At 44.1% G+C, this 19,841-nt stretch overlaps 1 protein-coding gene across 3 annotated transcripts in view; it reads right to left on the reverse strand.

Moving 5' to 3' along the window:
• LOC124616545 (beta-arrestin-1) overlaps nt 1–19,841 on the reverse strand; it is a 493,320-nt gene that overhangs the window by 315,831 nt on the left and 157,648 nt on the right. For all 3 annotated transcript variants that reach the window (XM_047144881.1, XM_047144866.1, XM_047144874.1), the window contains exon 2: nt 8,482–8,609. In XM_047144881.1, the coding sequence (XP_047000837.1) occupies nt 8,482–8,516 (35 nt within the window). In that variant the 5' untranslated portion in view covers nt 8,517–8,609. The remainder of the gene's footprint in view (nt 1–8,481; nt 8,610–19,841) is intronic.

The following is a 19,841-nucleotide window of genomic DNA, read 5'->3' on the forward strand; positions in this document are numbered from 1 at the left end:
TTCCATTTTACTGGAACTGTCACATTCATCACGGTAAAACCTGAATTCTGAAAAACTTTCGTTCGTATTTTCTGCAAATCACACGAAATAGAATTCAATAAGACGCTTATCACGAATTAAAACAACCGCAAGACACAAACGGATTGTCTTGTTTGCGCTTTCATACAGCCCAGTTGATTGATGTTCACAAATATACATTATAATTATATAGTCACACATGCGTCGGTATTGCAACGGAACTTCTTTAAAATACTCTTGCGACAACATACGTAAGGCATTATACATAAGAGATGGGTGCAGCTAAAGACATCTGTACAAACTTGTGAAGTTTGACTACCTGTAATTAGCTCACGACGACATTGTGCTGGAAAAAATTACGTTCTCTCATTCGGACAAAATTATTAAGGAACAAAGTCACTCATCCACTGCCCACGATGCAATCGCTTTCAGATTAACATGATCTTCATACATTCCTAGAGTCGCAGAAACTCCTCGGGACATTGCACAACTAGACGTCTATCAACAAATAAGAGTAATACCGTTCCCAAAACTAACACCACGTTGAATATATTTACTTGGTTCGTGCATACACTATCAATATTAATTAGAGGAATGGAAATGGCATTTCCGACATCAGTATTAAATACATAAAATGCATTCAACACCCGTGGTCGGCAGCTGGCCCCTGGGACTGGAATTCGAACGGAGCGGCGTTGCGCACTGCATCCTAAATGCGCACAGCTAACTGGCAACTTTAATATTTATGAAGTAGTTATTTTTTTCGAGCTACGTAACCCTGGAACAATTCTGCGCACCGCATAAACTCAGCGCGAACGCATTTAAAATATCATATGCGTACTGTTGAATCCTAACGACTATGCGCAGCTGACAGTAACATCCATACAGATGGCGTCTAATACTCTTGCTTTCCCAACAAAGAATATGAGACTAGCGTAACGACGGTACAAAGTCAGCATACTCTTATTACGAGACAGTGGTTTATAAACATATTGTTTATTTGTAAATAAATGTTAGGTTATAATGGGCTGCTGAAACGGAAAAAATAGTTGCAGAAAAAGCGAAGGCTTTACCGACTAAATGCATCTGTTTCCCAAACAGTTTAAACTTCTGTGTAAAAGTCTACTGCGATTTACAAACTTCTGTAGCTCATCTATTTCGGACTGGTAGTTGCCGTACCACGCGTGTTCTTTCCAGCTGTTTGTAAGTAGGTGGAAACATGTCACTGCAAGTAGAATGTTCGCTGTAACGAAACTCAAAGAGAGAAATTTATCCATTATTGTGGTGTGCATCGGTTTCCAGGCCCATATAACGCCGCCGAATGGTATCCATTACATACAATAAATTAATCTACTAGCTATGTCCAGTGCGAGGATAAACCCTCTTGTATTATGTAAGAAACAGCCGCCGCTGATTTCCAACTGCGTGTCGAGGAGTGCTAATAACCGGGTGTCGAGCGTTCCACAATGGCCGTAAAGGAACAGTAGATATTCTACGTCTCTAACAAAGCTCACAAAGTCGTTATTACAGGCAGCTCACTGACGTATACAATTTTGTTGTTGTTGTCTTCAGTCCTGAGACTGGTTTGATGCAGCTCTCCATGCTACTCTATCCGTGCAAGCTGCTTCATCTCATTGTACCTACTGCAACCAACATCCTTCTGAATCGCCTTAGTGTATTCATCTCTTGGTCTCCCTATACGATTTTTACCCCCCACGCTGCCCTCCAGTACTAAATTTGTGATCCCCTGATGCCTCAGAACATGTCCTACCAACCTGTCCATTCTTCTTGTCAAGTTGTGGCACAAACTCCTCTTCTCTCCAACCCTATTCAATACTTCATCATTAGTTACGTGATCTACCCATCTAATCTTCAGCATTCCTCTGTAGCACCATATTTCGAAAGCTTCTATTTTCTTGTCCAAACTATTTATCGTCCATGTTTCACTTCCATACATGGCTACACCCCATACAAATACTTTCAGAAACGACTTCCTGACACTTAAATCTATACTCGATGTTAACAAATTTCTCTTCTTCAGAAACGCTTTCCTTGCCATTGCCAGTCTACATTTTATATCTTCTCTACTTCGACCATCATCAGTTATTTTGCTCCCCAAATAGCAAAACTCCTTTACTACTTTAAGAGCCTCATTTCCTAATCTAATTCCCTCAGCATCGCCCGACTTAATTCGACTACATTCCATTGTCCTCGTTTTGCTTTTATTGATGTTCATCTTCTATCCTCTTTTCAAGACACTGTCCATTCCGTCCTACTGCTCTTCTAAGTCCTTTGCTGTTTCTGACAGAATTACAATGTCATCGGCGAACCTCAAAGTTTTTATTTCTTATCCCTGGATTGTAATACCTACTCCAAATTTTTCTTTTGTTTCCTTCACTGCATGCTAAATATACAGATTGAATAACATCGGGGAGAGGCTACAACCCTGTTTCACTCCCTTCCCAACCACTGCTTCCCTTTCATGCCCCTTGACTCTTGGAACTGCCATCTGGTTTCTATACAAATTGTAAATAGCCTTTCGCTCCCTGTATTTTACCCCTGCCACCTTTAGAATTTTAAAGAGAGTATTCCAGTCAACATTGCCAAAAGCTTTCTCCAAGTCTACAAATGCTAGAAACGTAGGTTTTCCTTTCCTTAATCTTTCTTCTAAGATAAGTCGTACAGTCAGTATTGCCTCAAGTGTTCCAATATTTCTACGGAGTCCAAACTGATCTTCCCCGAGGTCGGCTTCTACCAGTTTTCCATTCGTCTGTAAAGAACTAGCGTTAGTATTTTGCAGCTGTGACTTATTAAACTGATAGTTCGGTAATGTTCACTTCTGTCAACACATGCTTTCTTTGGAATTGGAATTATTATATTCTTCTTGAAGTCTGAGGATGTTTCGCCTGTCTCGTACATCTTGCTCACCAGATGGTAGAGTTTTGTCAGGACTGGCTCTCCCAAGGCCGTCAGTAGTTCCAATGGAATGTTGTCTACTCCGGGGGCCTTGTTTCGACTCAGGTCTTTCAGTGCTCTGTCAAACTCTTCACGCAGTATCGTATCTCCCATTTCATCTTCATCTACATACTCTTCCATTTCCATAATATTGTCCTCAAGTACATCGCCCTTGTATAGACCCTCTATATACTCCTTCCACCTTTCTGCTTTCCCTTCTTTGATTAGATCTGGGTTTCCATCAAAGCTCTTCATATTCATGCAAGTGGTTCTCTTTTCTCCAAAGGTCTCTTTAATTTTCCTGTAGGCAGTATCTATCTTACCCCTAGTGAGATAAGCCTCTACATCCTTACATTTGTCCTCTAGCCATGCCTGCTTAGACATTTTGCACTTCCTGTCGATCTCATTTTTGAGACGTTATTTTTTTTTGCCTGCTTCATTTACTGCATTTTTATATTTCCTCCTTTCATCAATTAAATTCAATATTTCTTCTGTAACCCAACGATTTCTACTGGCCCTCGTCTTTTCACCTACTTGATCCTCTGCTGCCTTCACTACTTCATCCCTCAGAGAAGACCATGAAAATCAGCGTTGACTTCATACACGAGTTCGGCGTTTCATTTGGCACTGCACACTATCCTGTACACCGTATCCTGAAGTACAGGAAAGTTTGATGTCAGCGGATATTCAGCTCTCTGACTAAACACTGCTGTATACCTATGGGATGCCCTTTAACAATCAGATTGAGTTTTGTTACTGTCTGATTTCCGTCCTTTGGGGTAACTGAAAAAATAAATGGGGAGAGGGAGGTGGGGGCGGGCTCAAGATTCCACTCAATCAAATAAGAAACATTATGGATGAACACAGCAACCGGTTGAAGTAGCAACCAATAATCTTTTTCGTGGATGATACTTATATCTTCCACCGGACAGTGGAATGCCCGTTTCCACGCTGTACTGAAATCTGAAGGATAAGAGTAAGCTTCGTGAATTTCCTTTTTTTTTTTTTTTTTTTTTAATACACCTCTGAAACTTGTTTCATTTTAGGCTGCACATGGAGTAGGTTCCATAGCGTCCCCATTAATACTTCCTAGGAAACAGTTATCGTAACACAGCATTCACTCACTCAAGAGTGGTACCTGCTGTCACTGCACTTTCAAACTTAGAACAGAATGCTGTTCCACAGCGAAACCATCAGACGATCGGCATTCATTCGGAGGTAATATATTAATTCAGTGCAAAACACCACTACATAATGTGTGCAATGGTAACCATCAAGACCACTTCAAGCGAGTATCCAGATACTTTCTGTAACATAGTACACAATGAAGTACACTCGTGTTCACAGCTTATCACTTCTTACAAACAGGACGCTTGAAGCGTTACAGAACGAGGATACGATGAACCACAATACAGTTGGCATACAATGCAGTCCAAAATATGTACTTACACAAGTTTGGAAACCAAAAATACACATTTCAGAATAAAAGCTTTAAAATCCCTCGTAAAACACAATACATTATTAGGGGATATGTTTATTCGCAGCTGTCACACATACTTGGCCATGACGTGATATGTTCCGTGATGCGAGTTAAGAAAATGGTTCAAATGGCTCTGAGCACTATGGGACTTAACATCTGTGGTCATCAGTCCCCTAGAACTTAAAACTACTGAAACCTAACTAACCTAAGGACATCACACACACACACACACACACACACACACACACACACACACACACACACACACACACATCCACGCCCGAGGCAGGATTCGAACCTGCGACCGTAGCAGTCGCGCGGTTCCGGAGTGAGCGCCTAGAACAGCTAGACCACCGCGGCCGGCGCGAGTTGAGACCTCCTATTTCAGAGAAAAGCTATGTGGAGAGCTTTAAAATGTCTTTATGCCTTATGGCGACCGAAGGGCTGTAGTTTATTTTCCTGAAGCATCCTAAGCAGGACACAGGGCTCAGATAGGGAGACATCGATGGCCATTCCATGCGGTGGTTATCTTCATCTACGAAAGTCCATGCACCAGTACACTCGATGCGGACGGGTGTGATCGTTGATGAATAGTACACCTCGACCAATTAAACCTCTTGAAAATCCTACGTGTGGTTGGAGTGCCACATATCTATACGTGAACACTAATGAGAGTTTTACCTGTAAAAAGTTTATTCCTCCATTCATTCACAGTTCACTACTGAGGAGTCGACAACATCGATGTTTGTGTATTCAATGCCGTGCGTGTTTGACGTCTGGCAGATCCCAACTGCTCTGAGGCTTCGACACTTTTACTTAAAACTGCTACTTTTGAGGTAGCTGTATACTCTATGGACGTTTATCTTGCAGATATCGTTGAACTTCGTCACGCAGCAGTAGTCTATCTTTCACCTATCCACAATAAACACAACCACGAAACGTCACTTTGCAGCCAGAAGTGTGTGTGATCTACAGAGCCCTAGGCTGAACCGGTGGAACGGGCTCTACCACAGGAAATTATGTGACAACTCTTAACAATAGCATTTTAGAGAAATTTCGAATCGAAATCCTTAATGCTGCATTTAAAATTTTATTTCACTGATTAAAAAGATTAGTTTGTCACTTTCGTTTTTAAATTCCTCTGCTTTACAGCGATTAGTTTGTATTTTAAGGTGGTCCATAATAAAAGATCACATGACCAAGTATATAAAAGCATCTAATTACAATGTTAGCTTTAATTCGTTGTTATACTGCTGTTATTCACCTACCACGACGGATACAGCCGTTATAATGCTGGAGACCGGATATAGGAACATTTTTTATTTCCATTTGAAGCTTAATTTCGCGCTGCAACGCTTATGGTAGCCGCGTTACCTTGCTATGACGTCATGTGTCTGTAATCTGTCAGCCGCTGTGGATCTGAAGACATCTTGTACGAATCCTGCACTGTTTCGTTAACCAATATAGAATCTGAAAATGGTTTCTCGCAGCTTTAAGACTCAAGAATCGGCGTCTGGTGACACCAGGGAAAAATATTTGTGTACCGGACTGGATAAAGCGAGGACTGGAATAAATCAGCATTCCGCGAAATATAACTCTCTTCGAACTGCCACAGTTTCGTTACCGACCCAATGCTACTGGGAATTTGATGCGTGGGAGTGCTTGCTTTGAGAAGTGAATGCCGACTTCATTCGTGGTTAGCTGTCAGCTGAATAATTCAGCCGAATAATCCCGCAGAAAATAACGCCGCCTTCGTCTTTTATGATTAGGGGGCACGCAAGATATTGTTAAAGCAAAGACCATTTTTTATTTCGAATTTTTGCGGTTCCGGCTCCTGGACTGGAGCCTGAACGGCCCGCAGGTGAATATGGCCCTGTTTGTAGCACATCCATCGCGGGTCAGGGTGCGACCTGAGCTGGCCTGCTTGAGAGCCCCCGACGATTCTTACCCAGCAAAATAGTTCCCAATATCATTTTTGTGGCGATACGTTGCATCAACAACAGAAGACAACATTCCGGAGGCAGTCAAACTATAGGGTTATTCCGAAGTATTTCCACAGGTTTCAGAAGATGACTGCGCGAAAATTGTATGACGTAGATGAAAATTACACATATCAGTGGATCTCTCTACGTTTCGATTCGTAACACACATTGTGGTTTACTTGCTCTGTGGGCAGACTGTCATAAGATGTAGATAATCGTTCGTTCCGTACTGTCATATCGAATTAGTTCGCGCCTAGATATAGGCAACCCAATGAACAGATATGCAAAGCGGGCTAGTGTCGCGTCATACCGGGCACTTAAGTGTCAGCAATTCCAATGAATTTAAACACATATTTAGGTTTGGTGCATCATTAACGGTGCCCATACTGCGCAACTTTGAATTACAACTTGAAGCAATGATGTAATCACTGATATGTGTGTTTTAGTTTTCACGCAGTCTCCTCCTGACACTCTGGAGGTGGTGGTGGTTGTGGTCTTCAGTCCAGAGACCGGTTTTATACAGCTCTGCATGCTACTCTATCCTGTGCAAGCTTCATCTCCCAGAACCTACTGCAACCTACATCCTTCTGAATCTGCTTAGTGTATTCATCTCTTGGTCTCTCTCTACGATTTTTACCCTCCACGCTGTCAACTGCTAAAATTTGTGATCCCTTGATGCCTCAGAACATGTCCTACCAACCGGTCCATTCTTCTTGTCAAGTTGTGCCACAAACTCCTCCCCAATTCTATTCAATACCTTCTCATTAGTTATGTGATCTACCCATCTAATCTTCAGCGTTCTTCTGTAGCACCACATTTCGAAAGCTTCTATTCTCTTCTTGTCCAAACTATTTATTGTCCATGTTTCACTTCCATACATGGCTACACTCCATACAAATACTTTCAGAAATGACTTCCTGACACCTAAATCTATACTCGATATTAACAAATTTCTCTTCTTCAGAAACGCTTTCCTTGCCATTGCCAGTCTACATTTTATATCCTCTCTATTTCGACCATCATCAGTTATTTTGCTCCCCAAATAGCAAAACTTCTTTAGTACTTTAAGTGTCACATTTCCTAATCTAATTCCCTCAGCATCACCCGACTTAATTCGACTACATTCCATTATCCTCGTTTTGCTTTTGTTGATGTTCATCTTATATCCTCCTTTCAGAAACTGTCCATTCCGTTCAGCTGCTCTTCCAAGTCCTTTGCTGTCTGTGACAGAATTACAATGTCATCGGCCAACCTCAAAGTTTTTATTTCTTCTCCATGGATTTTAATACCTACTCCGAACTTTTCTTTTGTTTCCTTTATTGCTTGTTCAATACACAGATTGAATAACATCGGGGACAGGCTACAACCCTATCTCACTCCCTTCCCAACCACTGTGTCCCTTTCATGCCCCTCGACTCTTGGAACTACCATCTGGTTTCTATACAAATTGTAAATAGCCTTTCGCTCCCTGTATTTTACCCCTGCCACCTTTAGAATTTTAAAGAGAGTATTCCAGTCAACATTGCCAAAAGCTTTCTCCAAGTCTACAAATGCTAGAAACGTAGGTTTTCCTTTCCTTAATCTTTCTTCTAAGATAAGTCGTAAGGTCAGTATTGCCTCACGTGTTCCAACATTTCTACAGAATCCAAACTGATCTTCCCCGAGGTCAGCTTCTACCAGTTTTTCCATTCGTCAGTAAAGAATTCGTGTTAGTATTTTGCAGCCGTGGCTTACTAAACTGATAGTTCGGTAATTTTCATATCTGTCAACACCTGCTTTCTTTGGGATTGAAATTATTATATTCTTCTTGAAGTCCGAGGGTATTTCTGGAGGTACTTGTGAATAATGCTCTACTATAATCACTTAAGTATGACGGGTTTAATTTACCACCTTTCGCAATCACATACTTTTTACAAGGAGGGGAATACCTTTGTACATAGTTTGCGCAAAGCTAGATTGCAGGGTAGGTCTTTATCGTCTGGAATGGCTGTTCTTTTGCTCCCCAATGTCGTCAATTTTTGGACACGGCCGTGCCTCGGCACTTACCTGGTGGCCTGCCTTTTGCTGGAAGGGTCGTCCATATCCGGACTGCCGGACGGCGCGTGCTGCGAGCGCGCGGGCGCCGTGGGAGACCGGGGGAGTCCCGGGGCTGTGGGCTGCCCCTCCACAACGACCTGCAACACGCAGCACATCGTCACCAAGTGTCAACCCGCGCTCCGCTCGGCTGTATCTATACTGGGTGGAAGGGGCATAGGTACAGATATTGTGGTAACTAGTACCTTACTATGTACCCATTCCAATGCGTCAGTTGCTTTTATCTGCGTCTAACAATCTTCCCACAAATACATCTCATAATTTATTACCTGTCATAACTGCGCCACGAAATGGATTACGCAAGCCAGTTGAGGCATAGCGCCGTATACCGATCCTGCCTTTGAGGCGGTTAAGTGGGAGATGTGTCTCAGAGCTGGATAGTGACAGATGGTGACGCGAGACTGCACGCGCACGTAGTTTATTTATCAGCCGATAGAGGACAATATTTGAAAGAGGGACTGTGATTTTAGTTTCGATTGTGCCCACTAGAGTGCACTGAAGTAATAGAATGTGTTTCATAAACTGTTCTAGTATTTTCATAAAGTATTATTATGTCTTTTTGTGTATGTAAAATGTTATAAATGTGTTTTAACAGTATGAATGATGCGCGATTGTGGATTAATGTTAATATGAAGATAATTGTTTAACGAGTTATGTAGTAGGATTTAGTGTGGGAACATTTCGAAGAAGTATGGATATGGACAAAGGGGATTTTTGTAGAATAAATTTGTAAAGTAAGTTTACGGCAAAGGGAAAGTTAATTCAGGTATATATAACAATAGTAAATAACTTTATGCATAAACAAAACTTCATATTAGATAATTACGTCGGGAAAAAGTGCAGTCGTTAGGTTTACTATTTTGCGATTGGTTATTTATGAAACGCGCGGATTGACGCGGGAGAGTGTTGTTTTGCTATTGGCTGCTGAGTAAACTGACCAATGGTAGAGCAATATTCTTCGCGCGCCTCTCTTTGCTGGTAGAGAAGACAAGAGTATTATAGAGAAGACTGGTCGCCTAGCCATGAAACAGTTCGGATGTGTGTAGTAGTAGTTCCGATGGAAACGATAAGTTGGCCGATCTAGCAGTGTTTCATACATCAGAAGTGTGGTAAAGTGACGGCATAACTATTCCTATGGGCGTGTAGAAATTTCGGAATTTTAAGTGAATTTTGTGACAAGAAAGATGTATATTCCGCGTGGCGTATTGAGCAGGTCGGTAGCTAAAAACTGAGACTGCATTAGGTACCGATAGACTTAATATTTGGCGAGCATTGTCAATCAAAAACAATCCGTATTTTTGTAGCTAATACGTTTTCGGGAAATGCAACACCATAAACTTGTTAACGTGACTGAAAGGGATTGTGAGTGACTCTTAAGACTAGCACGGGCTTGTTCAACTATGTTTCAGAATATATTAATTGAGGACAAAATTTCCAACCTTTCATTTCGTGTGAAAATTTTCTCCCGAAACGCAGATTAGTGACTTTAATTGCAGCCTGGTTCACGTCGAAGTACAGTACGTTTCGCACGGCTTCCCTACTGATGATATGCTGAGACAATGTTCACAGGTAAGTGCAGGTCCGTTGTAAAGGGACGGAAACAACCGCACCGCCGCACAGTTTAGACTATTCGATTTCCTTCCACGCGTCCACACTTCAGTACCTGACATACTGCTCAGAGGAAAATGAGCATCAATGGCTTGTGCGAGTCACGCGTACTTTGAGGCACTACAAAGACATACTATAAGTAATAGCTACAATTATTTGTCTACAAGTAGAATAAACACTGATACAGCCATGTTCAGTACACTGTCCTCAGTCTTCAACAAAAGTAACTAAACTTATATCCATAACACCCTGCATATGCGACACAACTTCCGGAAGCAGAAAAATCGAGTTAGGGAAACCAAAAACCTGAACCTGTTTTCTTCTTAGACCATAGATTACATAGACTACGGCATTACATTAGATTGAAACTATCATGTCGATCAGCTGACTAACGGCGGCCATCGTTTGCAGGTGACTTCTGGAATACTGTTCGATTTATCTTAATAGTATTTTCTTTATATGTTTATTACAATTTGGAAATTTGTGCGGCGCTCGGCTGCATCGAAAGATATGTGAAAACAAGTAATATTTTGTTCCACGTGTAAAGTTGCTTTAAAAACACAATAAACTTCTGAACATATTTTTCAAGAGTAAGTCAATGAATTTACAGTCTGAAGCTGAGGAAAGGTATCGCTACTAAGCAGATGAGGGTACCCTTATTTGAGAAAATTTTATTTCTATCTCAATACTACGAAGTGAATCATGATAATTAGATATATTACAGAAATACATTGGCCTTCAGATAGAAAACTGAATGACGAAGTTATAGAGGCGAAAGAATTTTAATAACCCGTGAGTTTTCTCTATAATCAACGTTTTATAGTATGTTATGCTTCTGATCTGTAGGTGGTTTTGGTATCCATATTGGACTAAGCAAATGTCATAAAACAAACGCTTATTTTCTTATGGATAGAAACTAATGTTTCATAAAAACATAACGAACGTTTCACATGTACTTTTGAGAAATTATCAGAAAACTTCCCTGCTAAATTGATGTCTTGTCTTCTACTCTTGTGGAAGCAGTGAAATGACTCTCAATGCAACAAATGTAGTAAGTCACTGAATAACAACCATTCGCTTGTCGCTTGTAAAGAGAAAGAGCCGTCAATACGAAGTAACAAACTGTTTTGTTTCAACTGGGCAAATGTAAAAACTGCAGCCATCACTTTAGAAGAATCAAGAACTTCGAAGAAATTGTGTTAACTAAACTAGTACATGTTTAATAACAATACAAGTCCTTCAACTGTTAGAATCAGTGCTTGATTTCAGCTGTAAATGAGAAAAGCTCTCGGTCGCACTTCTCCTAGTGCATAATGACGAACTATTTTTTACCCTCCTTCATGTGACTTAGATTTTTGTTTCAAACCATAACACGGCAGAGAGAGAGAGAGAGAGAGAGAGAGAGAGAGAGAGAGAGAGAGAGAGGCAGTTTCCCTTCCATTAAATATAGGAGGCAGGCAACTTCTAATTCAGTGTAAAGTTTCTACTTTTGCGGTGCAAAAAAGTCATTCCGTTCTCAGTAACAGAAAACCAAGACGAAACCTGACAACCCATGCACGTTACAAACGCGGTTCAGCGTTTACAAGGCAGCGAAAATCTGCTATACAACAATAAATCCGGTAGTTGTAACCTGACTTCCAAAATCAGTATTGGTATGTCTCTGAGCAATCACAGTGGTATTGCTAAATTTGTTTCGAAAAGAGTATTTGGGAGCCCCATGCCAGTGTAGCGGTAGTGTACTCCACTAGCTAAGCGCCCTCAAAGAACATGGATATCCTGCCTACCAAGCAAAGCTATCCTAAACCCGAAGATTGATTTGAGCAACGCAATTCTCTGCCAGGTGCAGTCCAATTGGCAGCGGTGTGCTCCTTCCTTACTCCAAATAGGGAATTTGAAGTCCAGATAGTTACTGAGAACCAAACGTTACACTGAAGAGCCGAAGAAACTGGTACACCTGCCTAATATTGTGTAGGGCCCCCGTGAGCACGCAGAAGTTCTGCAACACAACATGGCGAGGACTCGACCAACGTCTGAAGTAGTGCTAGAGGGAAATGACATCATGGATCCTGCAGGGCTGCCCATAAATCCGTAGAAGTACGAGGTGGTGGAGCTCTCTCCTGAACAGCACATTGCAAATCATCCCAGATACGCTCACTAATGTTCATGTCTGTGTCGTTTGGTGGCCAGCGGAAGTGTTTAAACTTAGAAGAATGTTCCTTGAGCCACTCTGTAATAATTCTGGACGTGTGAGGTGTCGCATTGTCCTGCTGAAATTGCCCAAGACCGTCGGAATGCACAATGGACATGAATGGATGCAGGTGATCAGACAAGATGCTGACGTACGTGTCACCTGTCAGAGTCGTATCTAGAGGTATCAGCGGTCCCATATCACTCCACCTACACACGCCCCACACCATAACAGAGCCTTCACCAGCTTGAACAGTCCCCTGCTGGCACGCAGGGCCCATGGATTCATGACGTTGTCTCCACACCCCACACGTCCATCCTCTCTATACAATTCGAAGCGAGACTCGTCCGATCGGGCATCATGTTTCCAGTCACCAACAGCCGAACGTCGCTGTTGACGGGCCCAGGCGAGGCGTAAAGCTGTGTGTGGTACAGTCATCAGGGGTACGTTAGTGGGCCTTCGGCTCCGAAAGCCCATACAAATGGTGTCGTTGAATGGTTCGCACGCTGACACTTGTTAATGGTCCAGGATCGAAATCTGCAGCTATTTGTGGAAGGATTGCACTTCTGCCATGTTGAACGATTCTCTCCAGTCGTCTTTGGTCCCGTTCTTGCAGAAGCTTTTTCCGGCCGCAGCGATGTTGGAGATTTGATGGCTTACCGAATTCCTGATGTTCACGGTACACGCGTGAGATGGTCGTACGGGGAAATCCCCACTTCATCGCTACCTCGGAGTTGCTGTGTCTCATCGCTGGTGCGCCGATTATAGCACCACGTTCAAAGTCACTTAAATCTTGATAACCTGCCACTAAAGCAGCAGTAACTGATCTAACAAATGCGCCAGACACTCGTTATCTTATATAAGCGTTGCCGACCACAGCGCCGCATTCTACCTGTTTATATACCTGTATTTGAATACGCACGCCTATACCAGTTCCTTTGGCACTTCATTGTGAAGGTACACTGATGGAAACAATCTAAATCTAAAAATGTCAACTGAAATTTCGCGCCAGTTGCCTAAGAGTGGCGCTAGTAGCGTCTGTATGAGGATCCAAATCAGGTCCGCTCTATGTACACGCTGGAACGTTCGTGAGCGTTAGTTACTTTTGAGACTGGACTGGGTGAGTTTATGGCAAACAGAGTGCATTTAAGGCGACGAAGACGCCATTATCAACACTTCATTCAGTTTGAATTATTTCTGGCAGCAGTGGTCACGAGAAAGTACAGTCGCAAAAAAGACCGGGCTCCGGACGGCCAGGTGGCACTACCGAGAGTGACGACCGTCGTGTTCCGTGCATGCCTCTGGCGCATCGTATTGCATCTGCAGCAGCAATTGGCACCACAATAAAAACGAGCTGTTACAAATCCATTACATGAGAGATAGCTCCAAGCCAGAGGCCCTATAGCACGCATTTCACTGACCGCAAACCACCGTCGTTTTCGACTTCGGTCGTGTCATGCGAAGCTCCTTGGAGAGCAGGGTGGAGGTTTACTGTGTTTTTTAATGAAATCTTGTTCTGCCTCGGTGCCAGTGATGGCGGTGTGTTGGTTAGGAGGAGGCCAGTTGAGGGCCTGTGAACAACCTGTCTGCGTGCTAGACGTACTCGACCTATGCCTGGAGTTATGGCCTGGGGTGCGGTTTCGTATGACAGCAGGATCACACTCGTGGTTATCCCCCGCACTGACTCCAAATTTGTAAGTCAATTTGGTGATTCGACCTGTTACGCTGCCATTCATGAACATCATCCCACGGGCTGTTTTCTAACATGATAACGCTTGCCCGCATACTGTTGTTGCAACCCAAACTCCTCTACACAGTTTCGACATACTGCCCTGGCCTGTTCGATCACCACATCTGTCTCCAGTCTTCATCTGACAACTCCAGAGTCATCCACAAACAGGATGAACTGTCCTTGTAGTGACCGACCAAGTGGAAGAGGCATTCAACTCAATCCCACAAGCAGATACCTGGCATCTACACAAAAACACGGGCACGTTTGACTGCTTGCAGTGAACATTCTGGCGATTTCACCGGTTATTAATGTACCAACATTGCACATTTGCAATGACTTATCTCGTGCTTACCTTGATCTGTGATTTTGCAGTGTTAATCACTTAGAAATGTTTCCCCGAAATTTCGTTATTCGACTTTTTGTGATGTTGCGTTTTTTTCCGCCAGTGCTTTTTCGGTCCCATGGTGCACGTTATGTTCCACATATCGTCGTTGACGAAAGAATACCACCTGACGGACAGCCTCCATCTGCCACATAAACGCAGAAGCGCGCGTCCACAGCACATTGTCACTGCTTGGTACGCTTTTCCTCGTGTTCGGCAGTAGTATTTCATGTTTTACTTTCCACCATTATTCTCTAGTGGAAACGAAGGGAAGGATAATTAATCTGAACAATCAATGACCATTGGTAGATGCGAAGGTTGGAACTTTGGTAGTGGCAACTATTCACTTACAGCTCGTTCAAAATAGATGCGTGTTTCAAAGTTTTACTGACCTTCAAAGTAGTCACCAGCATCGTGTATAACCCGTTGTCAGCGGTGTGGAAGTCGTAGGATACTCTTAGCAGTGCCAGTTGTGTTGACCATGTTGACAATGCTGAAGCATGTACAGTGCAAGCTGTTACTGATTTGTTTGACTGATGGAGCTGCTAAGTGCTATACCACCTACTGCACTCCTCTGACTTAAGCTCTCTTAAGTTCAACTCTACTTCTAAACTGTAGGAAACACTTCACGGCATTCGCTTTAGAACTACACTGCTGGCCACCGTAAATGCAACACCCTGAAGGAAGCATCCGAATCAAGTGAAATTTAAACCACGGGTTTGCAGCGATGAGATATGCAACTGATTAAAATTTCAGCGCGGACGCACATCACGCGCGCCTGTGGCGCCACCTCATAGCGCCATTTAAGGCTTGGCGATTTCGACGAGTGTACGTTCGGCACGTGTGTTTACCTTGTGGTTGTTTCACAACACGATCAGTTATGCCTCGTACACAACAGCGAACATCTTTTGATCAAGTATCCGAGTTCGACAGAGGAAGGATAGTGGCTTACCGAGATTGTGGATCAACATACAGAGAAATCGATAGTCGTGTTGGACGAAACCAAACAACTGTAATGCGGATATGTGACCGTTGGATGCAGGAGGGTACGACGGACCGACGTGGTCGATCGCATTCACCTCGGTGCACCACTGCACGTGCTGATAGGCAAATTGTGCGCATGGCAGTGACGGATCGCTCAGTGACATCCAGAACCATAGCACAGCACATTGAGTCTGTAACGCATCATCCAGTGTCTGCGCGTACCATTCGACGCCGTTTACAGCAGAGTGGTCTGTCCGCAAGACGTCCATTGCTTCGTCTACCATCGACGCAGAACCACAGACGTCTCAGTCGCCAATGGTGTGATGACAGACGGATGTGGACGGCAGAATGGAATGACGTTGTCTTTACTGACGAGTCACGCTTCTGTCTGCAGCACCACGATGGTCGGATTCGAGTGTGGAGACACCGTGGAGAGAGGATGCTGGACAACTGCATTATGCACCGCCACACTGGTCTTGCACCGGGTATTATGGTATGGGGCGGTATTGGATATTACTCTCGCACGCCTCTAGTACGCATTGCCGGTACTTCAAATAGCCGGCGCTACATATCCGAGGTGCTGGAACCAGTTGTCCTTCCTTACCTTCAGGGCTCGGCCACAGCCATACTTCAACAGGATAATTCGCCACCACACGTGGCACGCATTGTCCAAAGGTTCTTCATCAATAACCAGATTGAATTGCTTCCCTGGCCGGCTCGCTCTCCGGATCTTTCGCCGATAGAAAACATGTGGTCCATGGTTGCTCAACGAGTGACCCAGATTACATCCCCAGCTGCCACACCAGATTATCTTTGGCAACGTGTGGAAGCTGCTTGGTCTGCTGTACCCCAGGAACACATCCAACGTCTCTTTGACTCAATGCAGAGGCGTGTGGCAGCGGTGATCAACAATGGCGGCTACTCTGGCTACTGATTCTGGCAGGAACCACATGTCACAGACGTCTGTAAACGTAATCATTTGATACTTGGTCAACATGTTATCTACAAAATAAATTTTGTTGTGCTACCTCTTGTCTTTCTTGGTGTTGCATTTACTGTGGCCAGCAGTGTACTACAAATTCATCGGGCAATAGACCGCGCCGTACGAACTGACAACACAATTGGCACTGCTAAGAGTATCCTACGACTTCCACATCGCTGGCACCGAGTTATACACAATGCTGGGGACTACGTTGAAGGTCAGTAAAACTTTGAAACAAGTATCTATTTTGTTCGAGCTCTAAATAAATAGTTGCCACTATTGAAGTTCCAACCCTCGTATTTTACTACCGTATGTGCGAAGTTTCGTGACTGGTAAATGCCCTCCGATACGCACAATACGCATGTGATGCGCTTTACATTCTGTTGGTTTCTCTTCGGCGACAATCAGTTTTAGCAGGCAACGAAGTTTGAGGGAATGGATGTCGGTACTGGGGGTTGCGCCATTGAGGACGGCAAGCTAACCACAGCGGCTAGTAAACTCATCCCAGGAGTTACGTTGCATCCGGGAATTTTATATATAGCGCGAAGGGGAACGACGATATTATCTGGTGAGCGGGGCTTTTAAGGATGCATGTGAGCCAGTTATTTTCGTAGACGGCGGAGAAAGCTCGTGCCGCGGCTTTGTCCACTGGTTATCTTAACATTCGGCAGCGCGGAACAGCTGGATTGCGATAAGCGTGTTGGCATCTCCAGAACGCAGGCTCCGCTCGCTTTTTATGTTCCCGAGGAACTGTTTCGACGATAAGTAAAAATGGAACCTCCTCCCTCGGCTCGTGCGAGCAAACCATCTCGAAGTTGAGACGGAAAATAAACCCAGCCTCCATAGCGAACCAAGGTTATGAAGTACACGTTACGCACTTTAAATCTTCCTTGGGTAAATCGGACTATCGTTAACGCCTTCGATAATTCTACAAAGGAAAGAACTTTGTTTCCTCCTAACAACAGACGCTGCGAAAGAATATTCATGTGCTCCATGTTCAATGGATGTTAACGGCAAACAGCATTAGTAGCTAAATCCGTATGACATTGGTACTTGACTCCTACTGTAAATGAGTTTAAATCCTTTTAGATAGGTGGCAGAATAAGTTTTCTGCCGCTGGAAAAAGAAATTTTTCTGCTTAAGTCAGGTTGAAAAAATTACTGCAGAACATACTGTAGGTCGGTTCACCTAATACTGGATGACTTACCTGTGGAAGTGTAGCTGGCAGATCGGAAGTATTAATTTCGTATAATTGGCAGTAACAGCTATTCATTTCATACTGGAGCCAACGCATGCTGCTGTTGCTGATGATGATACAGACCATCGTCTTTATTCCTCATAGGTATCGGGAAAACCTATTACAACAACGTTTTCAGCATTCGAGAGTTACGCAGTATTTCCCACTGTTTATTTAGAGTTCCACCATAAATTTCAGAAGGTATCGAATCGCACTCTGCCTACCACTGTCTTTGACAGCACCGCCCAACTGCAGCGTATTTCGAATAACACCGCAATAGAAATTCCGGAATGCGGAGAATTTTTTTTTTTTTTTTTTTTTTTTTTTTTTTTTTTTTTTTTTGTTTGTGGTTTTAGGGCGCAAAACTTCTATGGTCATTAGCGCCCAGCCCGTGACGTAGAAAACAGGAAAAAAACGAAATTTAAAATCAGCAGCAATGGGAACAAAGTCATAAAATTTGAAAAACTAAAGGCAGAAGGAATGCTTAAAAATCCACTATAGAAAGGGGTTGGTTGTCCCCCAAAAAAAAGGCTTCAAATGACTGACGTCATTTCACTGTCACTAATAAACTGTAGAACGCGGTCAGCTGAGCGCGTGTCATCTGCTAAAATCGACGAGAGATCGGGCGATAGCTGTAGATGGGAGCGTAACGGATTAAAATAGGGGCATTCAATTAAAAGGTGTCTGACCGTCCACGGCTGAGAGCAGTGGGGACAGAGTGGGGGAGGATCACCGCTTAAAAGATGTCGATGACTAAAAAGACAGTGCCCTATCCGGAGTCTAGCTAAAATTACCTCCTCCCGACGACGCGATCGGGAGGAAGAGGTCCAAGCGCAAGGAAGGGCTTTCACTTCCCGCAATTTATTACGGGGAAGTGTTGACCAATGCGCATGCCATAAATGAGCAACTTGGCGACATAAACCGCTCCGTAGGTCGGTAAACGGAAGAGACTGAATAGCTGGCCGAGGAAGAGAGACTGCAGCCTTGGCCGCTATATCGGCCGCCTCATTTCCACAGATACCAGCGTGTCCTGGGAGCCAGAGGAACGCCACTGAGACGCCCCCCAGGTGGAGCAAGCGCAGACAGTCCTGAATCCGGTGGACCAGAGGGTGCACAGGGTAAAGAGCTTGGAGACTTAGGAGAGAGCTGAGAGAATCGGAGCAGATTACATACTGTATCCGCTGATGGCGGCGGATGTAGTGGACAGCCTGGAGAATAGCGTAAAGCTCCGCAGTATAAACCGAACACTGGTCGGGAAGCCGAAAGTGATTTGGGGTGTCGCCAACAATATAGGCACCCCCTACACCTAACGATGTTTTCGAGCCATCGGTGTAAATAAATGTGGCTTCCGTCATTTGTGCACATAGAGCAGCAAATGCCCGACGGTAAACAAGTGTAGGGGTACCATCCTTGGGAAATTGACATAGGCCTCTGAGCAAGTCGATCCGGGGACGGAGCCAAGGCGGTGCTGTACCCCAAGTTGTCAAGAAGGTTTTAGGAAAGCGGAAGGAAAGGGAATGGAGCAGTTGACGGAAGCGGACTCCCGGGGGTAGTAGGGAGGAGGAGCGGCCTGCATACCCGACATCAAGGGAGGCGTCGAAAAAAAGGTCATGGGCTGGATTAGCAGGCATGGAAGACAAATGGCTAGCATAACGACTCAGAAGGACTGCCCGCCGATTGGATAGCGGAGGTTCAGCAGTCTCAGCATAAAGGCTTTCCACAGGGCTGGTGTAAAAAGCTCCAGACACTAAACGTAATCCACGGTGGTGGATAGAGTCGAGACGCCGAAGAATAGACGGCCGAGCAGAGGAGTAGACTATGCTTCCATAATCCAATTTCGAGCGCACTAAGGCGCGATAGAGGCGGAGAAGGACCACTCGGTCCGCTCCCCAAGAGGTGCCATTCAGGACACGGAGGGTGTTAAGGGAACGCAGACAGCGAGCCGAAAGATAGGAAACGTGGGAGGACCAGCACAGTTTTCTGTCAAACATAAGACCCAAGAATTTAGCGACGTCGGAAAACGGAAGGTTGACAGGACCTAGATGTAAGGAGGGCGGAAGAAACTCCTTACGTCGCCAAAAATTAACACAAACGGTCTTACTGGGTGAGAAACGGAAGCCGGTTTCGATGCTCCACGAGTGGAGGCGATCGAGACATCCTTGAAGACGTCTTTCAAGAAGGCTGGTCCGTTGAGAGCTG

This window comes from Schistocerca americana, chromosome 1 (assembly GCF_021461395.2).
Source record: "Schistocerca americana isolate TAMUIC-IGC-003095 chromosome 1, iqSchAmer2.1, whole genome shotgun sequence".
Lineage (NCBI taxonomy): Eukaryota > Metazoa > Arthropoda > Insecta > Orthoptera > Acrididae > Schistocerca > Schistocerca americana.